Source organism: Camelina sativa, chromosome 17, assembly GCF_030686135.1.
Source record: "Camelina sativa cultivar CO46 ecotype springtype chromosome 17, ASM3068613v1".
Classification (NCBI taxonomy): domain Eukaryota; kingdom Viridiplantae; phylum Streptophyta; class Magnoliopsida; order Brassicales; family Brassicaceae; genus Camelina; species Camelina sativa.
In genome coordinates, this window is record NC_141896.1 from 31,855,488 (window position 1) to 31,883,095 (window position 27,608).

General features: G+C 34.3%; 3 protein-coding genes, 1 long non-coding RNA gene and 2 pseudogenes across 6 annotated transcripts; 4 read left to right on the forward strand and 2 right to left on the reverse strand.

Annotated features, from left to right (window-relative positions):
- Positions 1-411: 411 nt before the first annotated feature.
- Positions 412-1,062, forward strand: LOC147924583 (uncharacterized). Its single transcript, XM_087496346.1, has one exon. The coding sequence runs from the start codon at positions 536-538 to the stop codon at positions 788-790; it is 255 nt and encodes an 84-aa protein (XP_087352472.1). The 5' UTR covers positions 412-535; the 3' UTR covers positions 791-1,062.
- A 6,477-nt stretch (positions 1,063-7,539) lies between these two features.
- LOC104758015 (uncharacterized) lies at positions 7,540-9,148 on the forward strand. 2 transcript variants are annotated; one of them, XR_762607.3, is made up of 4 exons: positions 7,540-7,942; positions 8,407-8,716; positions 8,801-8,860; positions 8,951-9,148. It is a non-coding gene; the product is annotated as an uncharacterized LOC104758015 (long non-coding RNA). The 2 variants fall into 2 exon arrangements; XR_015586328.1 differs by lacking the exon at positions 7,540-7,942 and having other exon boundaries at positions 8,331-8,716.
- Positions 9,149-12,587: 3,439 nt separating this feature from the next.
- On the reverse strand, positions 12,588-13,421 carry WPP2 (WPP domain protein 2). The gene has a single exon (XM_010480815.3). The coding sequence runs from the start codon at positions 13,276-13,278 to the stop codon at positions 12,733-12,735; it is 546 nt and encodes a 181-aa protein (XP_010479117.1). The 5' UTR covers positions 13,279-13,421; the 3' UTR covers positions 12,588-12,732.
- Positions 13,422-15,695: 2,274 nt separating this feature from the next.
- On the forward strand, positions 15,696-17,789 carry LOC104758017 (cyclin-A3-2-like; annotated as a pseudogene). The gene is made up of 6 exons (XR_015585762.1): positions 15,696-16,289; positions 16,417-16,650; positions 16,742-16,894; positions 16,970-17,153; positions 17,254-17,388; positions 17,468-17,789. The product of XR_015585762.1 is annotated as a cyclin-A3-2-like (transcript).
- A 77-nt stretch (positions 17,790-17,866) lies between these two features.
- LOC109129948 (F-box protein At5g10340-like) lies at positions 17,867-24,162 on the reverse strand (annotated as a pseudogene).
- Positions 24,163-24,501: 339 nt separating this feature from the next.
- Positions 24,502-27,418, forward strand: LOC104759802 (cyclin-A3-3-like). Its single transcript, XM_010482685.1, has 7 exons — positions 24,502-24,720; positions 24,971-25,203; positions 25,308-25,460; positions 25,568-25,751; positions 25,846-25,912; positions 27,183-27,250; positions 27,338-27,418. The coding sequence occupies exons 1-7, from the start codon at positions 24,502-24,504 to the stop codon at positions 27,416-27,418; spliced, it is 1,005 nt and encodes a 334-aa protein (XP_010480987.1).
- The last annotated feature ends 190 nt before the right edge of the window (positions 27,419-27,608 follow it).

A 27,608-nucleotide genomic window follows, 5' to 3' on the forward strand; every position in this document is an offset into this window, starting at 1 on the left:
AATTAGTTAGCTCTTTTAACCTAATGGATTGAATCACAACAACAAAATATAATTCTAATTCTTTTTTTGTTTCTGTGATTAGAAGAAATAAAGAGACAAATTTCTATAATATATAACTAAAAAGTTTGAAAAAATCTATAAATATAGTTAATAAAAAACAGTTCGAATATTTAAGTAGTCAATAACAACATTTGCACAACATGTACAAATTAAAAGTTTGAGAGCAGTTTTTAATCGTTCTGAATACACACATTTAAAAAATATGCTACATGAAATTTTCAAAGGACATAAAATATATTTACTATTTGTATAAAAAGAACGCGAAGTCCAAATCAATTAGTCCAACATTATCATTTGGTCAATAAATGCACTTTCCTTACACACGCACCTACACACAACTATATAACACCCTACGTACCAGCCTTCCAACTCAATATCTCAACAACTCCTTTATTCACAAAGCCAACATTCTAAAAAGAGAGAACTCAGAGAGAAGTAATCAATTGAAGTTAAAGTTAAAGTCAAAGATCGATCGATGGAGAAGAAGATTATGATCTTGTTGTGCATCGTCTTATTGGTGGAGGTGTTTTCGATTCTTGGAGGAGTTGATTGCAGAGCCTTGAGAACAGAGCAGATGGCGACAGGCTGTGATCAAGCGACTGGCACCGTAGAGAGTGGTGGTTTTGGCTTTTTCTCGGGGGCGGTGAATGGTTCGAGAGACCATCTTTTGATGAGGAGCTTGGCTTTCCGGTTAGCGTCTGGACCGAGCAGGAGAGGCCGTGGACACTAATGATCAGTATTAATGACCCATTGATATTGACTTTATTTTAAAATTTATTTTTGCCTTTGCATAAACTATATATAGCGATTGTGTACGTATCTAAGTTTTTTTCATCACAAAGGGAAAAAAATAGTTTTTTTTTTGTTAAGCATTGATTATATAATTCAATGCTATGTAATTCACTAATCAGAGGCTTAGTTACTGGCTTTTTGTTTGCACAAGTCGTTATACATGTAAAGGTTTGATTTTTATTATTATATATAGACTTTTTTCACATGAAATATAAAGGGTTACAAACAAAATCAACGACAGAAAAGCAAAAGAAAAATGTCCACTACAAAAAGGTCACAAGCAAAAGATTTTTTCAGTTACTAATATAAAAGTTAGTAACTAGCTACATAGAATTAACATAACCTAGATAAATAACTTTTTAGCTACAAAAACCAGTGTTTGGTGTAATGTGTTTAATATGGAAGGTGAACCAGGTGGATATGGTTCTGATGAGGTTAAATAAATCTAATATATTTTTTATAAATTTAAATATAGTTTCTATTCAATTTTAAAAGAGAATTCAAGTCAACAACCATGAACTAATAAAATAAATCTAAGATATTTTAAGTTTAAGACATGGATCGTACCACTTAAGAATAACCCACACTAACTGATAAAGATAAAATATATTGATTATATATATATATATATTTTTTCTAAGCATCAAACTACATTGAAAATATCGTATCAAAACCAATTTCAAACGAGATGTCCATCAGTAAATAGTTTTCATTTGTGTGTTCATGATTTGATATCCTTAACATTTTTTTTTTTGGTAACCGTAATTTGTGTTTCAATCACTAATAAATTAAGGGATTAGTCATCTTTAATCCTTTGCGTTTAGAGCTTTCCGGTGGTTTTTAAGTTTTAGAGAGACCTTTCTATTTCTGTTTCAAAATATGAGTGTTTAAGAAAGCGGTCTAGGCGGCCGCGTAGGCGCCGTCTAGGCGCTAGACGCTCAGCAGACGCCTAGACAACCGCTTAAACCGCATAAAAATTATATAATATTATTTTAATATATATTTTTTATTTTTAACTAAATATATTTAAATTTTTAAGTTTTATATTCATACTAGATTAGAATCCGCCCGATGTGCGGGTTAGATTTTGAAAAATAAAAATAAATTTAAAAGAATATAAAGTAGATATTTTAGTAATCTATCTATAAAAGTAAATAGATACACCGAGGTATCCAACGTGACATTTGGTGTAAAAGGTGCGACTCTGCGGTTGAGACTATTAATCATGTTTTCTTTGAATGTCCTCGCTCGTGTGAAGTTTGGGATTTATCTCCAACTCTGGTCTCGTCAGAGGGTTTTACGTATGAGTCGGTGTAATCGAATTTGAATTTTTTTTTCTAGAAGGGTGCCTCTCAAATGGGTGATCCTGATCAACTTCTTCAATTACCATGAATTTTATGGACAATCTGGAAAGCCATAAACAAAAAAGTTTTTCAAAGTTTAGAGATTGAGGCAAATGATATAATGGATAATGTTTTGGGTGATAAGTTAGCCTGGGAAGAGGCACTCTCTTTTACGGTGGTCATGTCAGCTCCATCTCCATCTTCGCATGTCCATGTTTTTCACCTCGTGTCTAAGACGGTGCCTCTCCCCCTGTATTTGGAGTTAGAAGAGTTGTTGTGGGTCATGGAGCGGATACGTGCTGTAGGAATCACTTGTCAACATTTTGAGACTGATTGTGCTGAGTTACTTATTATGGTGCAGTCTAAGATTGTCCGTCTTTCTCCAACCTGCTCGATGAGTTTAACTCGTTGGAGTCCTTCCTACTATTCTTCATCTCCTGGATCCCGCGTGCAGCAAATACGAAGGCGGAGTATCTTGCATGTGTTTTGCGTTCTCTTATTTCTGAAGTTTCTTTAATAAACCCCTTCCCTCCGGCTTGGGCAACTAACTGAGGAATTTCCTTTTAATTTATTGTTTGGTTGAGAAAAAAAAAGTAAATAGATTCACTTTTAGTTAAAGAAAATAGTTGTAGATGAGTTCAAAGTTATTAAAATAAAATGAAATTTAACAAAGTTGCCAAAAGGAAATGAAATTTAACAAAGAATATATATTTAATTCTTTTCGTAAGTAAAAACAATGTATAAAAGTAAAGAGATAAACTTTTAGTTATAGAAAATAGTTGTTTTTTTTTTTTGCTATAATACACTAATGTATATCCATTTACAAATATACTATCTACATTACCACTAAAATGTATTTGTACACACAAAAATGTTTTACTTGTAATATTTACTCTTTAGTCTTTACTACAACTAACAAATTTTACTGATGAACACATTAAATAACCTATTATATATCTTTTTACTTTAATATTTTTATAGTTACAAAAACACATACGTTAATCTTACATACTCATACAATAACGGTCTTTTGAATAAATTATTTGATTAGTGAAAAAAATATGAGACGATTATAATTTCAAATTTCGAATTTCTATTTATTAGGTTTTCTTTTCTCTATTTTAATTTTATATAAGTTCTTTTTATGGTAAGTTTTGAATTTTTACATTTTTATTTTTTAATTTCTAATAAATTTAGAATTGACACGTGTCAACATCTGAATGATACAATTGACACATGTCATGATCTTGTTAATTAGTAATTTTGACATCAAACTTTATATAATAAGATACATATTTATAAATGTTCATATGTTATTAATCTAAATTATATAAATGTATTTTTACTAATTTTAGTCTATAATTTATTTATTCTAAAATATATTTTACATAATTTTATATATAATATTATATATATAATATTTTTTTAATGTAAACACCTAAACCGCCTAAAAAGGCCTAAACCCCGACTAATCGTTAATGGGTCACCGCCTACATACCGCCTAGCGCTTTCTTGAACACTGCAAAATATTATCTTTATATTATTGTTTTATATTTTATATTTAGTTTAATTTCCATTTATGTTCTAACATACCGACGCGTGAAGCATGAAAATCAAAGTAAGTTGTAAAGACAACTTCCTGCGTCGGTGAGAAAATTATATACAATCCAAAGAATCGGTTAGTGGCTTTATGGCTTTATGCTTTTACGATTATATAGTACACGAAAGTAAGAAATGCAAAACACTTACTTCCTTACAACAATATAAGAAAATTAATTTCTTCAAAACAGAGTAAAGAAAATGAAAGTACAAATTGTGTAAACATTTGTCCCAAGGTACAAAAAAAAAAATACAGAGGAAAACACATTTTAATTCAAAGTAAATAAAAAAAAAAAAAAAACAAACAAACAAACTGGATTCCTGATTATATCATCACTGGAGTATATTTGGCTCTAGACAGCTCTTATTATTATTATTATTTTTCTAAACATATTTGCAAACATAACACGCATTTCCTGCATAACCTCCCACTGCTTGAAACTTCCCCCAAATACATTGCCAGCAATTTAGCAGATTTATAATGGAGCTGAAAGAAACAATCAATTTTTCGATTGTGTTCATCGAATAATTTTATTTTTAAAAACAAAATTTTAAAAGCTATATAATTACTAATTATTGATGTAACACTGATCAGCAACTTTAAAAAAATTATTCAACACATATTTCTATTTTCTATAAACAATCCAAAACTAACAATGATATTATGTCACAAATTCTTAAACTTGTATTTTCGAAATTTCCCATGCATGTGCGGTGGGCCAATCACCTAATTTTTATTTATGATAGTAGCAACTAACCAAAATTTAATTTTTTGTGGTATATTTTTCTTTATATTCTGTAAAAGTATACTTCCCTTGTATCATATACTTAGCTTTTGACAACAAAGTTTTCTTATTGCTTCAAATTATTTGTTATTTTCAATTTTTTTTTTTTTTGTCAACCATTGGACCACAACTGGCCGGTCCATTAGCCAAATTCCTACATTCGTAGGAAGCGGGACTCGATCCCTGGTATGATGGTGCCTTCTACAAATGGACTTACCTCCTGCCACTGCACTAAGATCACTTCACTGTTATTTTCAAATTTTATTGCAAATTAATAATACTTTTCTATATTGTGACTATTCGAAATTTGCAGAGTGTTCTATTGGTTGAATTAATAGATAAAATGTTTTAGTTTTGAGAAACTTTAAGACAAATAATTTCTTAATATGTGTGACAACCCTACACATCAATTAAAATGATATATAGGGAGTATATGACTACATTATTTTTATGTTCTTTTCCACATTGAAATAATATATTTCCAGGACTGAAAATCACTTTAACTGGATTTTTTTTTGCTTTAACGAAGAGTTGTTGCTTTAAATTATAGTCCATTAAGTACAAGATTTGATAAAAATATTCTTTAACTCGAAATATTAGAGTATTAGACCTTTATCGCATGGATTTGTAAACTTTCTTTTCCATGATTTTTTTTATTGTTTATATATATAAATAATAGATAATTAATTTAATAATCAATGAACCGAAAGAACAAAAAGCACGTCATAAATATAACAGAAAAAAAAAGATCGTGTATATATTTTTTTTAATTACTAAAAAATTCAGGGCCTAGGCGGGTAAATCCCCTCAGGACAAAGATTAGAGCATTTTATATGATTTTCTTCCAAACACCAATTGTGTATACTTTTAAACATAATATATCAAAAGGTTGCCGCTATATTCCAACCTGTACTTATTATATTCTCACTTTTTCGACCCAAACTTTTTGACCCTTTATAAAACAGCCTAAACTTCATTTCCTCTTTTAAAAACGACATGTACTTCTTAAAAAACTATAATACGACACCTCTAATCGAGATAGCAAATTATGATCATTAAACTCGATTAAACCGTTAAATCATGATTATTGTTTCACGTTTGACTTAAACATTTTCAAATCCGGGACTCGTCCCAACCTAATCAAATATATGACTCTAAACAACTAAATCTAGGAAAACAAAATCGAATTGGAGATTTAGGACTCTTCAAACCATCTCAATTTCTGAAAATAACGAGCAATTCATCAAATACAAGCGTGTTGATGTGGAGAGGGCATCAGTGTATCGTGAAGCTCCTCGTGGAGTTTTCCTACGACTTGTTGGTGTGGAGAAAGCATCATCACGTACACATCAAAGACGAAGGATAACCTTTACCGAAGATTCTACCGATGCGCAATAGCATTGAAGGTAAATTTGTTTCTGTTTTTTGCTTTTTAATTTGAATTCTCTTGATTGATATGGTAATTTGACCAGATTGTATGTGTACTAGAGAGAGAATGAGGAACAATTGTTTAAGAGGGAGGATGAAGGCCTGTTAGACGGAATAAGGATGGTGGATGAGCTGTAGATGATGTCAATGATGTCAATGAGCTGAGGACAAATTTGGAGCTCTACAAAGAAATCCTTGAGAAGACTGTTAAGAGGATTTATGAGAAGATTGACAAACAAGTCATGATCGTAAAAGAGCAATTGGGTCATGAGATGGCTACGCTAGCTTTGAAGAAGGTAGTTGTTGCAACTGTTATTGTGAGCTCACTTGTATGGCTATGTGGAAAAGTGTAGGTGTTACTATTCTGGTTGTGGAAGGTGTTGTTATGACTTTTGTTAATTGGCTTTTGTTGTTGTTTGTTTGGATTATGTAATGTTGTAGCAGCTATATTACTCTTACGTGTAAATTTTTTTCTCTTGAAATTGGTCTGTTAATTTGGCCTGCTTGAGTGAGGCTTGTGCTAACCAACCTAGATCATCCATTCAACTAACATTAACAAAATAATATCTGAAAACCAAATTTGAGTTTACAATTTGAATCTTAAACAAAAACCTGCAACACAACTACTAAATCCAAACAAAAACCTGCAACTACTTGTCATTTAACCCTAGATCTGACTTCATTACTCCTAGATATTGCTTCCTTGTGTGAGTGTATCTGGTCCTTGTGAGTCTGTGAGTGTCTTTTGCTTGAATTGTAGATGGACCAGCCTCTTCTTTACTCTTCTTACTCGGCTCATCTTTCTTACTTGAAGTGTTTGAATTTGATGAGTTGCTCATAATTTTCAGAAATTGAGATGGTTTGAAGAATCCTAAATCCCTAAATTGACTTTGTTTTCTTAGATTTAGTCGTTTAGATTTACTCCCTATGTTTTATAAAGAATGTCATTTTGACACAATGCACACAAATTAAGAAAATATAGAATTATACATGTTTGTCTCTATTTAATAAGTAACTAATAGTTTAAATTCAATGAAAATGAGTTTTAGGTTAAAGGGTAAATTAGAAAATTTAATGTAAAAAACACATTGGAATTGTAAAGTGACAGTCTTTGTGAAACAATGAAAAATCTCCCGAATGACACTTTTTGTGAAAAAGAGAAAGTATTTGATTAGGTTGGATCGGGTCCCGGGTTTAAAAACGTTTAAGTCAAACGTGAAACAGTAATCATGATTTAACGGTTTAATCGGTTTAACGATCGTAATTTGCTATCTCGATTAGAGGTGTCTTATTATAGTTTAAAAAAAAGTATATGTCGTTTACTAAAGAGGAAATGAGAATATAATAAGTACAAGCTAGAATATAGCGGCAACCCTATATCAAATGATGGTGAGTTTTGTGCTCGTCACTCGAATTATCGCATCGACTGTCACCGGAAACGTGTTTAATGATACTTATGAAGAAACTTAATAAACCTGCTCTTAGATCCATCAAGGTAAATTATAAGTGTGTGGGTTTAGACCATGGGCAACGCCGTAGTTTCGGTCCGTCCCCTGATTTATTTGGATTTAAATTTAAATCATAAAAGCCCAATTACGAAAAAACGGTTCTTATTTGGGGACGTTTTTTGTCCGTGTACTTGGACACGTGGAAGCTGGTCGTCGAGAGAAAGTTCTCCAATTCTCTCTTCTATCTCGACTCCGTCTCCGTCTTCGTCTTGGGTCCGGTGGCCACACACGATCTGAACCCAGTCGCCGGCAGTCATCGCCCACCGTTTGGTGTTGCAATCTTTCTCTCTCCTTCAAACTCGTAAGCTTTAGAGTATATCAACCAGATGTTCTCAAAGCTTCGGTTCCTTCCAAATCATCTCATCACCACCAGGAACAGCCAGCTACGTCTCACTGAAGAGCAATCGCTTCTTCTTAATTAGATGAGGTAAAATCGTTGATGATTGATTGATTGATTGGTTCTATCTTGATTAGTTTGATTGGAACGCATAGAGAGAGAGAGAGAGAGAGCTAGTTTTATCTTGATTAGTTCTTCTTGTTGTTGTTGGATCATTATGTGATTAACCATTATGTGCGGTCACAAATCTGCCATATATTTAGTGTTCTAGAGATTACAAAGGTGCTCTGTTGCTAATTATTAGACTGCTCAGAGTTAGAGGAGTAATGTAGAAATCCTTCTTTGTGTTGTGGTGTTGTTAACTTATGTATTGGCTTATGTTTGTCTAAGGTTCTGTACGAATCACAGTTTATGAGTTGTTACTTTTCCTTAATTATCAGACTAATCAGAGTTAGAAGAGTTGAGAAATGTAGAATATCTAAGATTGTATAACGAGTCTCAGTTTATTTGTTGAGTCACAGACTGAAGAACTTGAGTTGTATTGATATTTATAGGTCCAGTTGCTGAAGACATGTTTCATTGGCAAGCTACAATAATGGGTCCTGCAGAGAGTCCGTATTCAGGGGGTGTGTTTCTCGTTACCATTCACTTCCCTCCCGATTATCCTTTCAAACCACCAAACTGTAGTAAAGTTAGCTTTTGAAATGCCTCAAGGAATCAATGGCCTTAGATCAAAGTTCATAGTAAAGTCCTGCAGTAGATGATGACGGAGATTGTTTTTCTCCCTTGGCGCTGAATGCGACCTCCGTAAACGTTGAAGTCTATTATAACAAAGCTGTGAACTATACATTGATGGTCACTTTTGTATCCTATGTTCTAACCTTTTTCCATTCCATCATAACATGGATACACTTTTTAGCGAATTCCTTAACTTGTTATTGTACTTAGGTCTCGTTCCTACAGGTTCTTTTGTTGATCCGACAAATGGAGCACAGTAACACACAATCCGTAAGATTCTTGCTTTTTTGTTAATCTGATTTGTTTTTTAGAAGAGACTGGATGCTAACTTTGGAATTACTCTTCTTGTATTTATGCAAGGGTGCTGCAAAGGTCTCTATAGTAATGATCGGGTAACAAGCCATCATGGATTCTTATTTATGCCTTTTACATCTCACAGCTGGGATTTTAGTTGGTATGTATTTTATAAAATAATCTCACACTTGTGTTTCCTCTTTGTTTAGATGGTAATCTTATGTTATAACAATGTTAATGTTAATTTTTGTAACTTTTAAAATATTATTATTTTATTTGGGGGACCAAATACAAATAGACACCAATGTTCATACTAAAAATAAGAACCTTTTAAAATAATACTTTTAAATTTGGGGGACCAAAAATTGTCCCTAACCAATGCCCATGCTCTTACATGAGAACATGTAGATGTAAACCTAGATACTCTTTTTCCTTTCTCATTTTTCTTTTGTTTGGCTATCTTTTAATTTTACAGTTGCCTACCTTTTCCTAAATCTGGTTATGATATTGTTTGGGGGAGTTACATTTATTATGGTAGTCCTGGTCGATATCAAAATTGTATGTGATTTACATATCTATACTAGTATTTTTGCAGCAGTTTTTGCTCAAAAATACTTTTTGGAAAGTTTTTACATTTAATGCATTGATTTTAATATTAGTTACCAAAACTTCAAAATTAATTATAGGTAAGATTTTTAAAAATAAGGAAATCTTTCTACTTCATTCAAATAAATATATGATTCCCTTTCATTTTTATTTGAATTTATATTTAAATTATCTTGAATTATTCTATAATACATTTAGTTAATAAAAATTGTGATTTTTTCTGCATATGATGTAATACAAAATTTTAAAAACGGACATATATTACTCAATAGATGAATAAAAAGTACGGGTACAATAATATCCCACATCGTCTAAAAAATTGGGCAATGGTTTAGAGTTATACTATAAAAGAGACCAAAATGATTCTGAATACAAACGAGTAGAAACCTTGATTTATCAGCCATTCAAACTTTAAAAACTTTTATTTGGTTTATTCCGGTTCTTTATTTTAAAGATTTTTAAAAGGTTAAATATGAAAAATATTTAAAACTTTTGAAAGTTAAATATGATAAATATTATACGGTAGATACAATAAAATAAAAAATTAAAATGATATAGTGTGAGTTAAAATATATCGGGACAGGTTATACAACAGGACGGGTTTTATCGATATTTATATAAATTAAAAATATCATTAATTCGGTGTTACACGGGTAAAATATCATTTCATTATTTTGTTAACACTATCAATATCAGAGAATAGACATATCTAATTAAATTGATTAAATAAATATTATGTAAAAAATAAATTATATTGCGGTATTATATGATTTATTTAACAATTATTATATAATTATAACATATTTAACCAACAAATACAACTTATAATTTAAACATTTTAGTTATAAATAATTTTGTCCCGCGGTGTACCGCGGGTCCTAATCTAGTCTATACTAGTATTTTTTTTTTTTTTTCAACCAAACATTAATTAAATTAAAATAAAACTCCTAGATTGGTTGCCCAAACCGGAGGAAAAAGTCTATACTAATATTTTTGCAGCAGTTTTTGCTCAAAAATCATTTTGGAAATAATTAGCATTTAATGCATTGTTTTTAATATTAGTTACCAAAATTTTCAAATTAACTATAAGTAAGATTTAAAAATAAGGAAATCTTTCTATCTTATACAAATATAAAAATATGCTTCTCTTTCATTTTTATTTAAATTTGTATTTAATTAATCTTGAATTATTCTATAATACATTTAGTTAATAAAAATTATAATTTTTCCTGCATATGATGTAATACAAATATTTAAAAACGGACATATATTACTCAATATCTCACATCACCTAAAAAAGTTGAGCAATGGTTTAGAGTCATACTATAAAAGAGACCAAAATAATTCAGAATACAAATGAGTAGAAAGTTTGATTTATTAGACATTCAAAATTTTAAAAAAATATTATTTGTTTTATTCCGGTTCTTAAAATGTTAAAAATATTAATAATATTTAAACGTTTATGAAATTTCAAATATTATAAATATTTAAACTTTATAAGAAGTTTAACTATTATAAATATTTCAACTTTTTAAAAAGTTAGAAGACCTTTAAAATATTAATAATATATTTAAACTTTTACAAAACTTCAAATATGAGAAATACACAACCATTTTAAGAATTATAAGTATTATAATATTTAAAATTTATAAGAAGCATCAATCTTATAAAATATAAATGGTTATAATCTTAATAAATAACATAACAACTCAATCTAATATTTATAATACAAAACAATAAATATTAAAACTTACCTATAGTTATAGTGCGAGTTAAATATCTCGGGACAGGATTATATAGCTGGACAGGTTTTATCGATATTTATCAAAATTTAAAATATTATTAATTTGGTGTTACACTGATAAAACATCATTTCATTATTTTGTTAACACTATCGGTATCAGAGAATAGACATATCTAATTATATTGATTAAATAAATATTATGTAAAAAATAAATTATATTACGGTATTATATGGTTTAAACCATAAAATTAACAATTATTATATAATTATAACAAATATAACCAAACAAATAAACTTATAATTGAAATGTTTTAGTTATAAATAATTTGTCCCGCGGTACACCGCGGGACCTAATCTAGTAAACATAGTATATCCTAATCTAGTAAACATAGTATAGATGCAACTATGTTGTATAGTCATTTATGTCTTTTATCATTTTCTTAAAGTATCTATATGATGGTGTAAAAACAATTAAGAGATAATTTCAATATACAAGAATATCTAATGCGATGGTTTTTCTTTGACGTCAATTTGTTTTGCTCAAAAGGGTTTGTGAACTCGATACATAGCCACCTGAGTATGCAAAGGAAGAAGCAAGAAGGAGAAAATAAACTGTGGAACAATCCTCTAATTCTATACGTATAAACAACACAAGAACTAGATTGTCAAAAAAAAAAACAACACAAGAACTAAGAATTGAATTCACATACTTCATAACTTAACTTGGAATTCAATTAGCCATAATCTAGTCCAATAGTAAAGGAAGGAATATCAAAACAGACAGGAGCAGCTATGCCATGACCACCATTAAAGAAACTTGTAGGTGTAATCAGGTTAACCAAAGTAGTAACTTCATGATTTAAAAACTAAAGACACTGATACATGCGCCAACTTACCACAAGTTCCTGTCACCACTGAAAAAAGTCGAGAGAACTTCAGACTAATCGACTAAACATGGTCCCAACTCACCACAAATTCATGTCACCATGGAAATACAGAACTTCAACTTAATCATAATGATAAGCTTCAAAAAGATTACAAAACGCTACATAACCTAATGGTAATCTGCATAAGAGAGACTAGTGGTAACTAAACAAGGATGCAAACATGTAGGAAGAAACTAAACAAATCACTCTTAACATTCACAAAGACATAACTCGATTATATTTAACCAAATCTACACAATAAATGCAGCAGAGCAAGTGATATGGTTGAGAAAACCATCAAACAAAAACCAATCTAAACACTCAAAAGATTGACAAATAAACATATCAGAAAAGGAAATCAATTTTACCAACAAAAGATGCATAATATGCCAAGTATCATCAAATCTGATAAACCAAAGCAACAAAATGAAGACACATCTCACTCATATTAAGGGAAGAAGAAGACATCTTCAAATAGGCATAGTAATAACCAAATCCACAAGTTAATATCATCATTACAAGAACATAGATCTAGTAAAAAAAAAGAGAGCAAAAACTTAGAACCAAATTTCTCAAGCCTCACTCTTCTCCTCCTCAGACACAGAAGGAGCATCATCTTTAGAAACCTCAGAAGCATCTTCAACAGATTCAGTTCCATTCCCAACACTACTAGCATTATCAGATCGAGCTTTCACAGATTCAAGCATACGTTTACTAATCTCTTTAGAATAAAGCTCAAGAATCTTTATCCCATCATCATCACCCGACACAGCGTTCGAAGCAACACCATAAGCCTCTTCTTCAATCGATTTCGCGACGGTCGTGGCCTCATCAGATTTAACCGTGCCGTATCTCTTGGAGAGGATAGACTCGGTTGATAGAGTCTCGATCAAGCGATTCAAGACCGCGTCGCGAGTTCTCTGAGTCGGTGGCCAGATTCGGAGAGAGATGCCTCCAGGTTTCTTCTCTGATTCGGATCCTTTCGTAGTCAGATCTGTGTCTTTAGATGCGGCTTCTTGAGATGTTGGATCTGCCATTGCGGACAATGTTGAGGAGCTTTCGGATTCAGGTTGTGGTGGTGAGGTCGTGGTGTTGATTGTATCGGCGGTCTCTGCCATTTTTTTGTTTTTTTGTGTGTGTGTGGCGATAGAGGAAGGAGAGAATCAATTTTGGCGTCGGTTTACGGAAGTGACGAACTGTATATAGAAGACGTGAAGTACATTTGGTTTGCTTTACAGACACATTTATTAGTTGGTTCGGTCGTAATAATAGTATTTGATTAAAAAAAAAATATATATATATATATATAATAATAGTATTTGATTAAATAATCAGATACTGAAAAAAATATAGGAAATATTTGAAATTTGAAACATTCGTTGGAAAAAAAAATACAGTAAATATAAATATTTATTCAGTTTATAAATCAAATTCATATACTAATAAATAAATATTTCGTGAAGATGTGAAAATAAGGATTTAATGTAAGATCGACATTAGTAAGGTATAAAACTTTTAAAAGGAATTAACTTATACGTTGTTTTCCTTCATTGTCCCATATAATAATGATGAGTAGAATTGTGTTGTCTCGACAATAAGTTATACGTAGGGGTAAATATACAAATTAATCTCCAATTTTTCTACATTAAAGTGAAAACATCACTTAATAACGAAGTGTTTTTCTGCACATGGTGAGTAATGTTAACTTCCAAACAAAAAAAATGTTTTTCAATCGTAATGATGTTACCCCGTTTTTGTATCTTTTATTAGTTTACAGGGGGAAAAAAAATAACTTTGGCCTAGCAAAAGAGATGAAACAATAGACACCTTGCTACTATTCAATTTTTTCTTTTAAAATCCACCGAATGTTTTAATTTCATAGAGATGATTGTTTGTTAGGACATCATAGATGATAATTTTTTATTTAGAAAACTATCTAGTATCAAATTAATTAGAGATGATATGAATAGCTAAAGTATAGAAAACCGAATAGATATGAGGAGTAAAGATTTAGTTACGAGTCTGGTGAAAAGGTGATCCAATTCCAAGGTACACTATGATCTTTTAGTGGGCTTAGAAGATAGTAGTAGATTTTTTTTTTTTGACAAACATATATCTCATTCTATTAGATAGAAATCAACATACAGGTAGAGTTGGTTAGGTTACACAAGTGCAAAGGAGTACATACTCCAAAGATAAAGACAATAAAAATACATAGGTAGATAGATGCAAGCGATACTAAAGGCTTGAGAGCTATGCGCCAAATGCAATAAAGCATAATGGAACCTGTGAGATCAAAGCATATCGAAGCAGTTTCCATGAGTAAATCAATGGAAAAAACGATGACCACTGTCTTGAATCGAAGACTGAGTGGCGAAGTGTGAAAGGCTACAGCTGGATTAGAAGATAGTAGTAGATTACGTAACCGTTTCCCAATCTAATGGTTTGATAAACAAGTGAAGAGAAGAAGCGTGCTGTACTACTTCTACCTTTAATATAAGGTTGTAGCACTTTCTTCAACATAAAGCATTTTCAATTGGATTCATTCATGAGATATTTTCTATATGTTTGCTTCTCTATATACGATATGTATTCCTTCATCCGTCTGTCCTTTATTACATTCGAATTATTGTTTTTGGACACAATATAGAGAGATTTATTAGAAATTACATTATACATAATTACATATCTCGAAACCGAGTTATAACATGGTAGATAGGATCAATATAATTGTGATATTATAAGAAACTAACTGTCTTGTTTTAGGCGGATGCAACTATAAAGTAAATTAGCCAACTCAAAAATTTAAACAATCACTACTTAGAAAAAAATGTCTAAATCTAAGAGCATATACACTAGAGAAAATTTTCAGCGTTACTCAAAAAAAAATAATTAATATTTTAATATTTAACTAATGAAAAGTAGACAAATGTAGAAATTCTCATAGCAATGATTCTAGCCCAAGCACTTTAAGCATCAGTTCTTTCTATTTCTCTCTCTTTCTGTATTATTTTATTAATTTTTAATAAAAAAAATTTGGGGAAATAAAGCCCAGTGGAGATGACCTAATGAGTTCAAGAAAAAAGAAAACATGATCTAGTTCAAAAAACAAATTGTACATTTAACAAATCTAAATATTTTTTCAAAAAATTAATTAAGTAAAGTTGGCCAATTTTTGACAACCAAAAAAAAAGGTTAACGTAAACAGTTTTTATCATTTCTCAATAAATGAATAGAATTTTAAATCTACATATTTAAGTAATTTTATTAAATACATGATTAACTTTACTGAAGTAATTCTATAATTTTTCAGTAAACTTTATAGAATTATTAAATATAAATATTTAATTAAAGTTTTAAAAATTATAATTTAATGAGATGTCACCGAACTCCGAAGGGACACCAATTTTAAAATATTTTAAAAAATCTGAGATTTGTTTCCAATCGAACCCACCCTCCGAAAAAAATCCAATCTTTCTTTACCGGTCAAAAACATTTCGGACAAATCTAAAAACCAAAAAAACAGAAGCCCGCCCAAACAAAAAATTTCAGATAATTTTGTTGGTTCCTCCAAAATATTTCAGTTTTGACTCCCAAAAAAACTCAAAACACAGAAAACAGAGGCGCCACCTCCGAAAAAACTTCACCAAAATGGCGCTTTTGTTCTCCCCTTTTTCTTCTCCCCTTCTCACCTTCACTTCTTCCACTCATCTCATCTCAATCTCTCAATCTCAATCTCAATCCTCTCTCTCTCTTCCTCTCTCGATCTCTCTCTCTCTTCAATCCCATCTCAACCATGACAAAGCAAGAGATCTGTGTGAGGATCACCAGAGCCGCAGCGAAGAGAAAAGCTTCGATGGGTATGGATGAAGATCGGGTCAGCAAGAAGAGAGTGGTGCTTGGTGAGCTTCTTAATGGCTCTAATGTCAATGTCTTGGCTAATCTCAATCAGATTAGAGAAACCCAGAAGCCAAAAAAGAGTCTTAGACCTCCATCGAACCAGATTAAGAAGACAGCTCCGGTTGTTGTTGACCTAGAATCACAACCTGACATTGATTCAAGATCTGATGATCCTCAAATGTGTGGTCCTTATGTCGGAGACATCTACCAGTATCTTCGTGAATTGGAGGTAATAGCTCTTGTTTTAATTGATCTGTGTTTGTACTTAGGGATTGATGATTGTTTAATCTGTTTGGTTATTTAAGTTTGTGGGATTGGATCTGAATAGTTGTCAATTGGGTTTGTGAAATTTTCAGGTGAAGCCAAAGCAAAGACCTTTACCTGATTATATCGAAAAGGTTCAGAAAGATGTGACAGCAAGCATGAGAGGTGTTTTGGTTGATTGGTTAGTTGAAAGTTGCTGAAGAGTACAAACTTGGATCTGAGACACTTTACCTCACTGTCTCACACATCGATAGGTTCTTGTCATTCAAGACTGTTAACAAGCAAAGGCTTCAGCTTGTGGGAGTTTCTGCCATGCTTATTGCTTCGTAAGCATCTTTTGATCTCTTCCTTCTTTTGTTATTTCTCATTGTCTTTGTTTTGGAAGCTTATGGAAGTTTTTGGTATTGGAACTAATAGGAAGTATGAAGAGATTAGTCCTCCTAAAGTGGAAGATTTCTGTTACATTACTGATAATACTTTTACGAAACAAGATGTGGTGAAGATGGAAGCTGATATACTTCTTGCACTTCAGTTTGAGTTAGGAAGGCCTACCATCAATACTTTTATGAGGTTAGGATTGTGATGAAAACATTACTTATTGGGTTTGTATGGTTCATTGTCCTGATTTTGTATGTGTTTGTGCAGACGGTTCACAAGGGTTGCACAAGAAGATTTCAAAGTGCCACATTTGCAGCTAGAGCCTCTCTGTTGCTATCTATCAGAATTGAGTATCTTAGATTACAAAGCTGTGAAGTTTGTGCCATCTATGTTGGCTGCTTCTGCTGTGTTTCTCGCTCGGTTCATCATCCGTCCCAAACAACACCCTTGGGTAAGCATTTCTGTCTCACTCCTTTACAAGTAAAAAAATGTTGATTCAGTCTTCTTAGAATGAGATACTAATTATCCTATGGTTGTGATAATGTAAACAGAATCAGATGCTAGAAGAATACACAAAGTACAAAGCGGCTGATCTACAAGTGTGTGTTGGAATCATACATGACTTGTACCTGAGCAGAAGAGGAGGTGCTTTACAAGCTGTTAGGGAGAAATACAAGCACCATAAGGTACTTAACATTACAATGATGAAATCATTTTAACTAGCATCCTTCTTGATACTTACATATGTTGCTTCTCTCGTTACAGTTCCAATCCGTTGCAACCATGCCTGTATCACCAGAGCTGCCGGTTACCTTTTGGGAGGATGTTACCATTTGATCTGAACCAATCTTTCTTTTTGGCTGATGTTATGCAAATGTTACTGGGCTTGATTACCGAAACTTGTGTCAAATAGTATAAGGGGCACAGATCAACAAGTGAAGCTAGATGAGTAAGAACTATAGAAGTGAAGGCAGGAGCAAACAAGTTTGTGTTATGTGAAGATGTTTTGATGTGTTGTTCAAATCTCATTTTGTTTAGTGTGTAACTTGGAATAATATAATTTTGCAATATATACGTGTTTATCTTACACGAGTTTGTTTATTTTGCTTAAGCATTTAGCATTGTTCCTTGAAAATTGTGTGTTTTGACATTAATAAATCAAGGTTACAAAATAGAGATTAAACTCGGGAAATAACAAACAACACCTCCATAGTGTAAAAATGTGTTACCAAAAACATAAGATTTTGGTATTGGGATCATGTTGAAGAAAGAAACAGAGAAACAGAGAGAGAAGAAAGATTGATTCTTTGTTATTCAATCCTTGAGTTTCATTACAATGTCTTGTTCCTTTATATATTAGGATACAAGGGATACACAAGTCTTGACCTAGCTTCTAGGTTCTTCTAACCACTGTTTACATGGCATCACCATCATCGCACGATTCAAGGACGGCAAATCGGTTCTTCGTTTGCATAGCCGTACTGTCTGTAAGCGATGGTGACCTTGTCTCTTTGTCGTGTAATGAAGATAACCGTTGAGTGGCTATGGGCTTTGGGAGAGTATTGGGCCTTGGTCCTAACAAGCCTTTTTGCAAAGATACATCGACTTGGACTCTGTTCTTCAGACTCCCCCGCAAACTTGGAGTCGGTGGCACGCTGACGCCAAGTTTGAATCGAAGAATCTCAAATGGTCGTTGAGGAAGAGACTTAGTAAAGATATCTGCAAGCTGATAGTCTGCAGGTATATGATTCACAATTATATTCCCAAAGGCAACTTGTTCACGGACATAATGATAGTATGTTGCGAAATGTTTGGTGCGGGCATGGAAGCTGGAATTAGCTGTGAGATAGACCGCAAAAAGATTATCGCAGAACAGTTTTGGAGTAGCAAATAGCTTAACCCCCAAGTCTTGAAGAAGGTTTACGAACCAAGTGACTTCTGAAGTGGCTTCTGACATTGCCCGATACTCTGCTTCAGTAGGGCTCTTGGAGACTGTATCTTGTTTCTTTGATGACAAAGAAATCAGATTTCGGCCAAGGAATGTGCAGAAGCCGCCTGTTGAGCGACTGGACTTCTGACAGCCAGCATAATCACTATCACTGAATGAAGTAAGCTTGGAATCCGAGGACTTATCAAAGGAGATCCCCATAGTAGTAGTTCCTTTGATGTATCGCAGAATGCGTTTGAGAAGATTGAAGTCAGAGATTGAGGGCTCATGCATCTTCTCACAAACGTAATTGACTGAGAACTGGAGATTTGGTCTCGTTAGAGTCAAGTACTGCAGACGTCCAGCTAGACTGTGAAAGTATTTTGGATTAGCAAACAGCGGAGATTGAGCAGGTTGGCCGGATTGTTGTATCTTGCGAGTAAGTTTCTGAGGAAGAGGAGTGGCAACAGAAGCACAAAATGACATTCCAGCAACTGCTAACAAATCTTCAACATATTTTTGCTGAGATAAGAACATCCCACCTGCATGATACTGAATTTGAATTCCCATAAAGTAGTGGAGCTTACCTAGATCCTTCATGCGAAATTGAGTATTGAGCTGTTCGAGAAGGTCAGTAAGAAGTTCTGAAGAATTTCCTGTGATGGCCATATCATCAACATAGAGCAATAGCATGATAACATTTTTACCTTTGAAGCAGACAAAAAGAGAAGGATCTCTTAAGCTGCAAGTGAAGCCAAATTCTAGCAAGAAATTGCTAAACTTATCAAACCAAGCCCTTGGTGATTGTTTGAGACCATAGAGAGATTTGTGGAGAAGACAAACATGATCTGGATAGTCTTTATCAACAAATCCTGCTGGTTGTTTCATGTAAACAGTTTCAGTAAGGTCTCCATGAAGGAATGCATTTTTTACATCCATTTGCTTGACTTCCCAGTTCATTGTCGTAGCAAAGTGTAAGACTGCTCTGACTGTTGCAGTTCAAATAACAGGACTGTAGGTCTCAAGGTAGTCTATGCCTTCTTCTTGGTTGAACCCTTGAGCAACCAGTCGAGCTTTAAACTTGTCCAAGGAGCCATCTGCATTAAGTTTGACTCTGAACACCCATTTGGAGCCTAGAACATGCATGTGAGGCATATGAGGAACTAAGGAAAATGTGTTTTCTTCTTTGCAATTCCCCATTTCCTCATTCATTGCAGCTGGCCAGTATGGATCTTTTAAAGCTGCGGTTACTGTCTTAGGTTTTGGGTAGGAAACCTTTTGTGAGAGTAAAGCGTACCGTGGGTTTGGTTTAGAAATTCCTGCTTTGGAACGTGTTCGCTTTGGATGATTGGACGTCGAGGGAAGAGTTGCAGAATGCTCTGCATTTTCTGGTTGAACCGCATTTGTGACTGAGTGTTCCACACTTGGTGCCAATGGCTGAGAGCTGTTGCCTATAGGAACAAGATCTAAGCTTGCCGTACACCCAGAACTCTCATCATTGGACATGTGTGAAGACTCAGCTGAGTCTGCAGCGTCTACTGTTGTCGCTGCAATAGTTTCTTCTTGAGCAGATGATGAAGCAGAGACAAGAGGGAAGATTTCATGTTGAATGGTGATGACAGAAGCAGGAATTACAGGTGCAGGATTAGAATAAGTTTCTTGATCAACAGAAGCTGAGTTGAGAGGAAGCTGTTTGAGCCAAGCAGTATACAAAGGAGTAGGAGCTGATCTCTGCAAATGTTGATAAGAGTTCTTAAAAGGGAAGCTCGTTTCGTCGAAAATGACATGACGACTGATATATATGCATCCAGTCGGAGGATAATAGCAACGATAGCCTTTGAATTTCTCAGCCATAACCGAGAAAAACACATTTAAAGACCGAGGATCGAACTTAGTTTCAGCATATGATCGCAGAGTAGGGAAACATGCGCAGCCAAAAGTTCTCAAGGCAGAATACTCTGGCGGATTACCAAAGAGTGCCTCATGAGGACTGATATTGTTGTTAAGAGTGCTTGTAGGTAGAAGATTCGAGAGAAAATTTGAAGTGAAGAAAGCCTCTACCCAGTGGTTTTGTGGAGTTGCACTCTGAAACATCAATGTAAGAGCCATTTCGGTCAACTGTCTGTGCTTTCTCTCGGCTATGCCGTTTTGTTGAGGCGTGTAAGGACAGGAGACGAAATGTTGTATACCAGCTTCTTGAAGGTGAGATAGAAGTCTATGATTTATGAACTCTCCACCACCATCAGATTGGAATGTACCAATTTTTGGTTGCAGTAAATTCTCAACCAAATGTTGGTACTTGATGAAGATAGAGCAAAAATCAGACTTTTTCTTTAGAGGGTAAAACCAACAATATCTAGAATAATTGTCAATAAACACAGCATAAAATCTGAATCCTTGAACAGAGGAGACAGGAGAAGGACCCCAGAGATCACAATGCACTCTCTCTAGAGGTCTTGAAGCAACAAAAGAAGAAGAACTAAATGACAATCTTGAACTCTTCCCAATCTGACATGATTCACACACCTTATTGGTACTTTTATTGACTTGAATTGCCTTATTTGCAGATAGAAGCTGAAGAACTTGGGGATTAGGATGTCCTAATCTCTGATGCCAAACCTCATCACTTGTTTTGATTTGCCTTGTGGAATAAAGCACCTGAAACTTCGGATCATCCAGTTTGTAAAGTCCATCATTTTCCTTTCCCTTTGTCATAACCTTGAGAGTTTGCTTGTCCTTAATTACAACATCAAGATCATCAAATGTGATAGCACAAGGGTAATCTTTGGTCAATTTAGAGACTGACAGTAACGACTTTGTTATTTCAGGGCATACTAAGACGTCTTTAAGCGGGAGATTACCTGATGTTGAAGAGAGATTAGCCGATCCAACGTGAGTGATAGGGAGGAAGTTTCCATCGCTCGCCATTACCATGTCACTACCGTGATATGGTTGAGACTGTTGCAACCGTTGAGTGGAGCTTGTGATGTGTGCGGTTACAGCTGAATCAGGGTACCAATTGTTGTCTTCAGTGACATCCGTGATATGAAGGGCTGAGAAAGCTGCAGCACTTATTGCAGGTAGAGCTGGTTGTTGATATTCTTCATCGAACCTGTACCAACACTCGAAAGCATTGTGACCTCTTTGTTGCAGATTTGACACACAGGTTTCTCATTCCCATTAACAGATGTTCTGGTTGAGCCTGAAGACGAGAACTGCTGATGGAAGCCACGACCACGGGTAGAGAAAGATCCCCTGCCTCTGCCTATGCTACCACGACCACGGAAGCTAGAGGTTCTTGAGGTGTGAAAGGCAAGGTGTGGCGAGACTTCAGATGAGACAGAGTAGCCTTGAATTCTATCATCGTAACCAGTGAGACGGGATATCACATTATCATAGGTGGGTGCGGGTAAGCGATCCATAGAGTCCTCGATGACAGTGATAATAGGCTCATATTCACGACTTCGACCTCTTAAAGCAGCAAAGATTTTCATTTTCTCACTAACCGGATCTTCTATAGAAGCTAGTTGGTCACAAATATCCTTGATTCCTCTAAGATAGTCTGACATACTCTTATCTAACTTTTCAGCATTTTGAAGGTGTCTTTGAAGCTCAAAAAGTCTAGAGGAGGAAGTACGGTTGAAGTGAGAGATTAGTGTTTCCCATACCTCTCGAGCAGTTGTAGAACCGATGACTAGTCGAAGAACATTCTCTGTCATGGAGCCCAGAAGCCATGCCTTGACGACTTGGTCAGATCTAGACCAGCTTTCAAAGTCTGGGTTGAGTATATTTTCGACTTTTTCATCATTGTTGTTGCGTACGGGAATCTTCTTATCTAGAGGTTTAACAGCACCATTTACGAAGCCTAGAAGAGACTGAGTACGGAGGAAGGACTCGAACTGAGACTTCCAAATGATATAGTTTTATTCAGTGAGTTTGATAGTGACGCAATTTGAGATATGAAGAGAGGGAGAAGAATAGGGTTCCATGGTTCCATCCATGGCTCTTATACCATGAAGAAAGAAACAGAGAAACAGAGAGAGAAGAAAGATTGATTCTTTGTTATTCAATCCTTGAGTTTCATTACAATGTCTTGTTCCTTTATATATTAGGATACAAGGGATACACAAGTCTTGACCTAGCTTCTAGGTTTGTCTAACCACTGTTTACGTGGCATCACCATCATCGCACGATTAAGGGACGGCAAATCGGTTCTTCGTTTGCATAGCCGTACTGTCTGTAAGCGATGGTGACCTTGTCTCTTTGTCGTGTAATGAAGATAACCGTTGAGTGGCTATGGGCTTTGGGAGAGTATTGGGCCTTGGTCCTAACAAGCTTTTTTGCAAAGATACATCAACTTGGACTCTGTTCTTCACACATGTAATATCAATGCTTTTCTATGACGATCATATAACAATAACTTATCCTTGTCCAAAACTGCTACTAGTGTGGATGCGTATCCAGTAGCCTCAAACCAAGGAGCAGTGATGTTGAGATAATGAGATCTATCGAATATATGTTCTTCCACGTCTTGAGATTTGAATCTAGCGACCATATGACTTGGTTGGGCCACTTTTTTTCGGATACGCACAAACGATCATCCAAGTTGCACAAGACCCTCTTATATGCATCCAAAATTTTGAGAAAGGGTGCTTTAGCGATGACTTGGAAAGTTTCAGTGTGAAAATCCATAGACGAAACCATGGTTTCACCCTCTTCCGAGGAGGCAGTAAACCAGTGAAGTGAGCCATCAAAATACACATGATCTTGTTCTTGAAGAATCAGATGAGGAGACGCAGGGACAACATACCTCCAAGCATTGGTTGCAAAATCAAAAACTTCACAACTAGTAGCATTGTCGTTTAGGCCTAACTCAGCGGAATTATATAACCAAACTAGCTTGTATGTGCCACTTATTTTGTCTTTACCAAATCCAAGAGTAGGGTATGTGAGGTCAAATAATCGGCAGGGACTAATAGTTGATAGTTACATTTAGGGAAAGTTCGATGCAATTGAGTGACCGGATTGACCACAATACTCTGCGATTCATACTCGTAGAGGCATATCAAACCGTCACAACTAGTATTGCAAACGTAAACGTGAGGGCCGGCCCTGACCTAAAGGCAATGAAGCAAGGGCTTTAGGCGTCAAAATATATACAACATTTTGGGACATCAAAAACAAAAAAACCCTTGTAGTACAGTGGTTGTCTCACGTTTCTCTAGGTGTTTAGGTTGCTGGTTCGAAACTTGGTAGCAGTAATATATGCAAATTTTTTTGACCCCTCCACCATTGTTCTCAGAGCATTAAGGTCTGGTTGAGGAACAGAAGGATATTTGTTGGACACGAAAAGAACATCTGGATCTCTTTTTGATTGGCTCTGATGGTAGATCAGCTGTCTTTTTGAGAAAGAAGAGGATTGGATTGTAGATTTCCATTGCTTCGATACAGACTTGAACTCGATGAGAGTTTTGGCAGAAAGTCTCACCAGAATATGATACTCTATCACATCGTGTGGTAACAATTCTTCCATACTTGTTGTCTCTCTCTCCCTCTCTCTTCAGACAAAGTAAAACCCTAATTATATTTTAAGTACTGTTAAGGTTTTGTAATCAAGTACTGATATGTTTAATAAGTCGATAAAAAAAAGGGCAATTTCTATATGCTAGTTGGAAGGTTTATTAGGGTTTATTTAGTCAGACAACTATTGGACTTTCGGTTGGACAAGTTAACGTTTTGGGCTTTGGTTTTGATTTTTTTTTTTTTGCCCTATTTTTGCTTTAAAAGGATAGAGCTCTATAAATAAATAGAGAGTTCGTTTATGATTTGGTTTTTTCGTTGTAAAATTTCTTGTTGTTCTTCTTCGACAAATATGTTGCCTGCAGAGAAGAACAAACAGATCCATGCCTACGATAACGCTCAAGGACAGCGTCGAGATGCTTCCACGGCAGAGTGGACGGAGCTTCGACATAGGCTACTTGCATCACAAGAGAACATCCAGTCAGGCTCTGACATTGACACTAGATCTGATGATCCACAGATGTGTGGACTTTATGTCTCTGATATTTATGAGTATCTCCGTGAATTGGAGGTAATAATCTTTGACGATGTTATTACTTTCTCTGTGTTTGGACTTAGAAAATCGACTAGTTTCATTAGGTCAATTTAGTGATTGTGGTCTAAATAGTTTCTAAGATTGTTCTCTGTTGGATTATTTAGTGATTTTGGTCGGAATAGTTTCTAAGATTGTTCTCTGTTTGGACATGGAACATTGACTAGTTTAATCTTATTTGTGGATTTGTTCTGAAGATTTTTTTTTTTTTTTTGGTTTGGTGATTCAGGTAAAGCCAAAGCTAAGACCTTTACATGACTATATTGAAAAGGTTCAACAAGATGTAACACCAAGCGCGAGAGGTGTTTTGGTAGACTGGTTAGTGGAAGTTGCTGCGAAGTACAACCTCGGATCTGAAACACTCTATCTCACTGTCTCACACATCGATAGATTCTTGTCCTTAAAGACTCTCAACATGCAAAGGCTTCAGCTTGTGGGTGTTTCTGCGATGCTTATTGCTTCGTAAGCATCTTTTCATCCTCTTTATGCTATTCTCTTTGCTACGTACTCATTGTCTTATTGAAGCTAATGAAGTTTCTTCTTCTTTTGGCATTTGATATAAATAGGAAGTATGAAGAGAGAAGTCGCCCTAAAGTGGAAGATTTTTGTTACATTACGGCTAATACTTATACGAAACAAGATGTGTTGAAGATGGAAGAAGATATACTTCTTGCGCTTCAGTTTGAATTAGGAAGGCCTACGATCTATACTTTTCTAAGGTTAGTGTTGTGATGAAAATTGAAAACAATGTCTTTACTGATTATTACTGATCTGGTCGTATCATGTTGTGTGTGTTTTTGACCTTCTTATTGTTGGGCTTGTGCAGACGGTTCATAAGGGTTGCGCAAGAAGATTTCAAAGTGCCACACTGGCAGCTCGAGCCTCTTTGTTGCTATCTATCAGAACTGAGTATGTTAGATTATAGTTGCGTGAAGTTTTTGCCATCTATGTTGGCTGCTTCTGCTGTCTTTCTCGCTCGATTCATCATCCGTCCCAAACAACATCCTTGGGTAAGCATTTTTTGTCTCAATCTCTTTCAGGTTCTTATTTATATAAGTCACTCCTTTGAATGAGAACACTAATGACCTATGTTTGTAAAAACAGAATCAAATGTTTGAAGAATACACTAAGTACAAAGCAGCTGATCTACAAGAGTGCGTTGGAATCATATATGACTTTATAGCTGTCAAATGGGCGCGCCCGCCCATTTGACATGCCCATGTCCATATACATATGGGCGGACCATGGGCGGACCAAAAAATAAATGGTCTATTTGGGCATTAGACTATTTTTGTCCATGGACCATATGGTCTTAACCAGATGGACAATGAGCTTGCCCACATACCAAAATTAACATGTTTTTATTTTAAAAATATTTTTATGAGAAAATCTATTTATAACTAAATAATTTTTAATTACTATATTTAACATTTATAAATTTTAATTTTCATAAAACAGATAAATTATTGTATTGGTGGAAAAATGATTTTACGTTTTTGACGGAAAAACACAATTTTACGGGTTTTGGCAGGAAAACGCAATTTTACGGTTTCGGTGGAAAAACGTAATTTTATGGATTTGGCGGAAAAACATAATTTTACGGATTTTGGAGAGAAAACACAATTTTACGGTTTTGGCGGGAAAACGTAATTTTACGGTTTTGGCGGGAAAACATAATTTTACGGATTTGGCGGAAAAACGTAATTTTATGGATTTGGCGGGAAAACGTACGGTTTTGGCGGAAAAACGTAATTTTACGGATTTGGCGGGAAAACACAATTTTACGGTTTTGGCGAGAAAATGCAATTTTACGGATTTTGGCGAGAAAACATAATTTTACGGTTTTGGCGGAAAAACGTAATTTTACGGTTTTGGCGAGAAAACGCAATTTTACGGATTTTGCGGGAAAACGCAGTTTTACGGTTTAGACAAAAAATGTGGATTCTCTAATTTTGGTTTTGAGGAGAAGATGTAATTACGTAAATTTTCCACCAAACTCATAATTTTATAACAGAAATAACAAAAAGAAATCAGAATTTTATAAAAGAAACAACAAATAAAATTTAGATTTTATAAAAGAAAATAACAAAAATAAAACTCAGAATTTATAAGTGAATAACAACAAAATCAATTCAGATTTTATAAAATAAAATAACAAAAATAAAACTCAGATTTTATAAGTGAATATTGAATAACAAAAAAAATATAATTTAGATTTCATAGAAGAAACTAACAAAAATAAAACTCAGATTTTATAAGTGAATAACAATAGAAAGAAAAATGGGTTGTCCATGGTCATAACCATTTGGAAATGGTCATAATGGGCATGGACACTTTTTGAACCATTGTCCATTTGGAACTGTCCAACTTTGGTCCATGCAAAATAATGTCCAGATAGACTCGCCCAAATGGTCCATGGACGGACCATTTGACAGCTCTACATGACTTGTATCTGAGCAGAAGAGGAGGTGGTCTACAAGCTATTAGAAATAAATACAAGCACCAAAAGGTAATTAACATTACAGCTTATGAAATTTCATTCGAATAATTAGTAGCATTCTTTATAATTAACGTACTGTTGCTTCTTTTGGTACAGTTCCAATGCGTTGCAACCATGCCGGTATCACCAGAGCTGCCAGTGACCTTTTGGGAGGATGTTACCATTAGTTTCATCTGAACCTGTCTTTCTTCTGGCAAGGTTTTGTTATCTATCGCAAATGCGACTGAATCGTGTCAAATACTGTTATAAAAAGGTGAAGCTAGAGGAGTAAAAACTATAGAGGTTAAGGCAAATAATTTTTGTGTTATGTGCAGATATTCAAATCTCATTTCGTTTACAAAATTAGTGTGGAACTTGGAGTAATATA

Bases quoted from the DNA above. Each gene is read 5' to 3' on its own strand.
- LOC147924583 (XM_087496346.1), top strand. From the start codon at position 536: ATGGAGAAGAAGATTATGATCTTGTTGTGCATCGTCTTATTGGTGGAG.
- LOC104759802 (XM_010482685.1), top strand. From the start codon at position 24,502: ATGTTGCCTGCAGAGAAGAACAAACAGATCCATGCCTACGATAACGCT. The intron at 25,461-25,567 runs GTTAGTGTTGTG...GGGCTTGTGCAG, and splicing joins ACGATCTATACTTTTCTAAG to ACGGTTCATAAGGGTTGCGC. The intron at 27,251-27,337 runs GTAATTAACATT...CTTTTGGTACAG, and splicing joins ATAAATACAAGCACCAAAAG to TTCCAATGCGTTGCAACCAT.
- WPP2 (XM_010480815.3), bottom strand. From the start codon at position 13,278: ATGGCAGAGACCGCCGATACAATCAACACCACGACCTCACCACCACAA.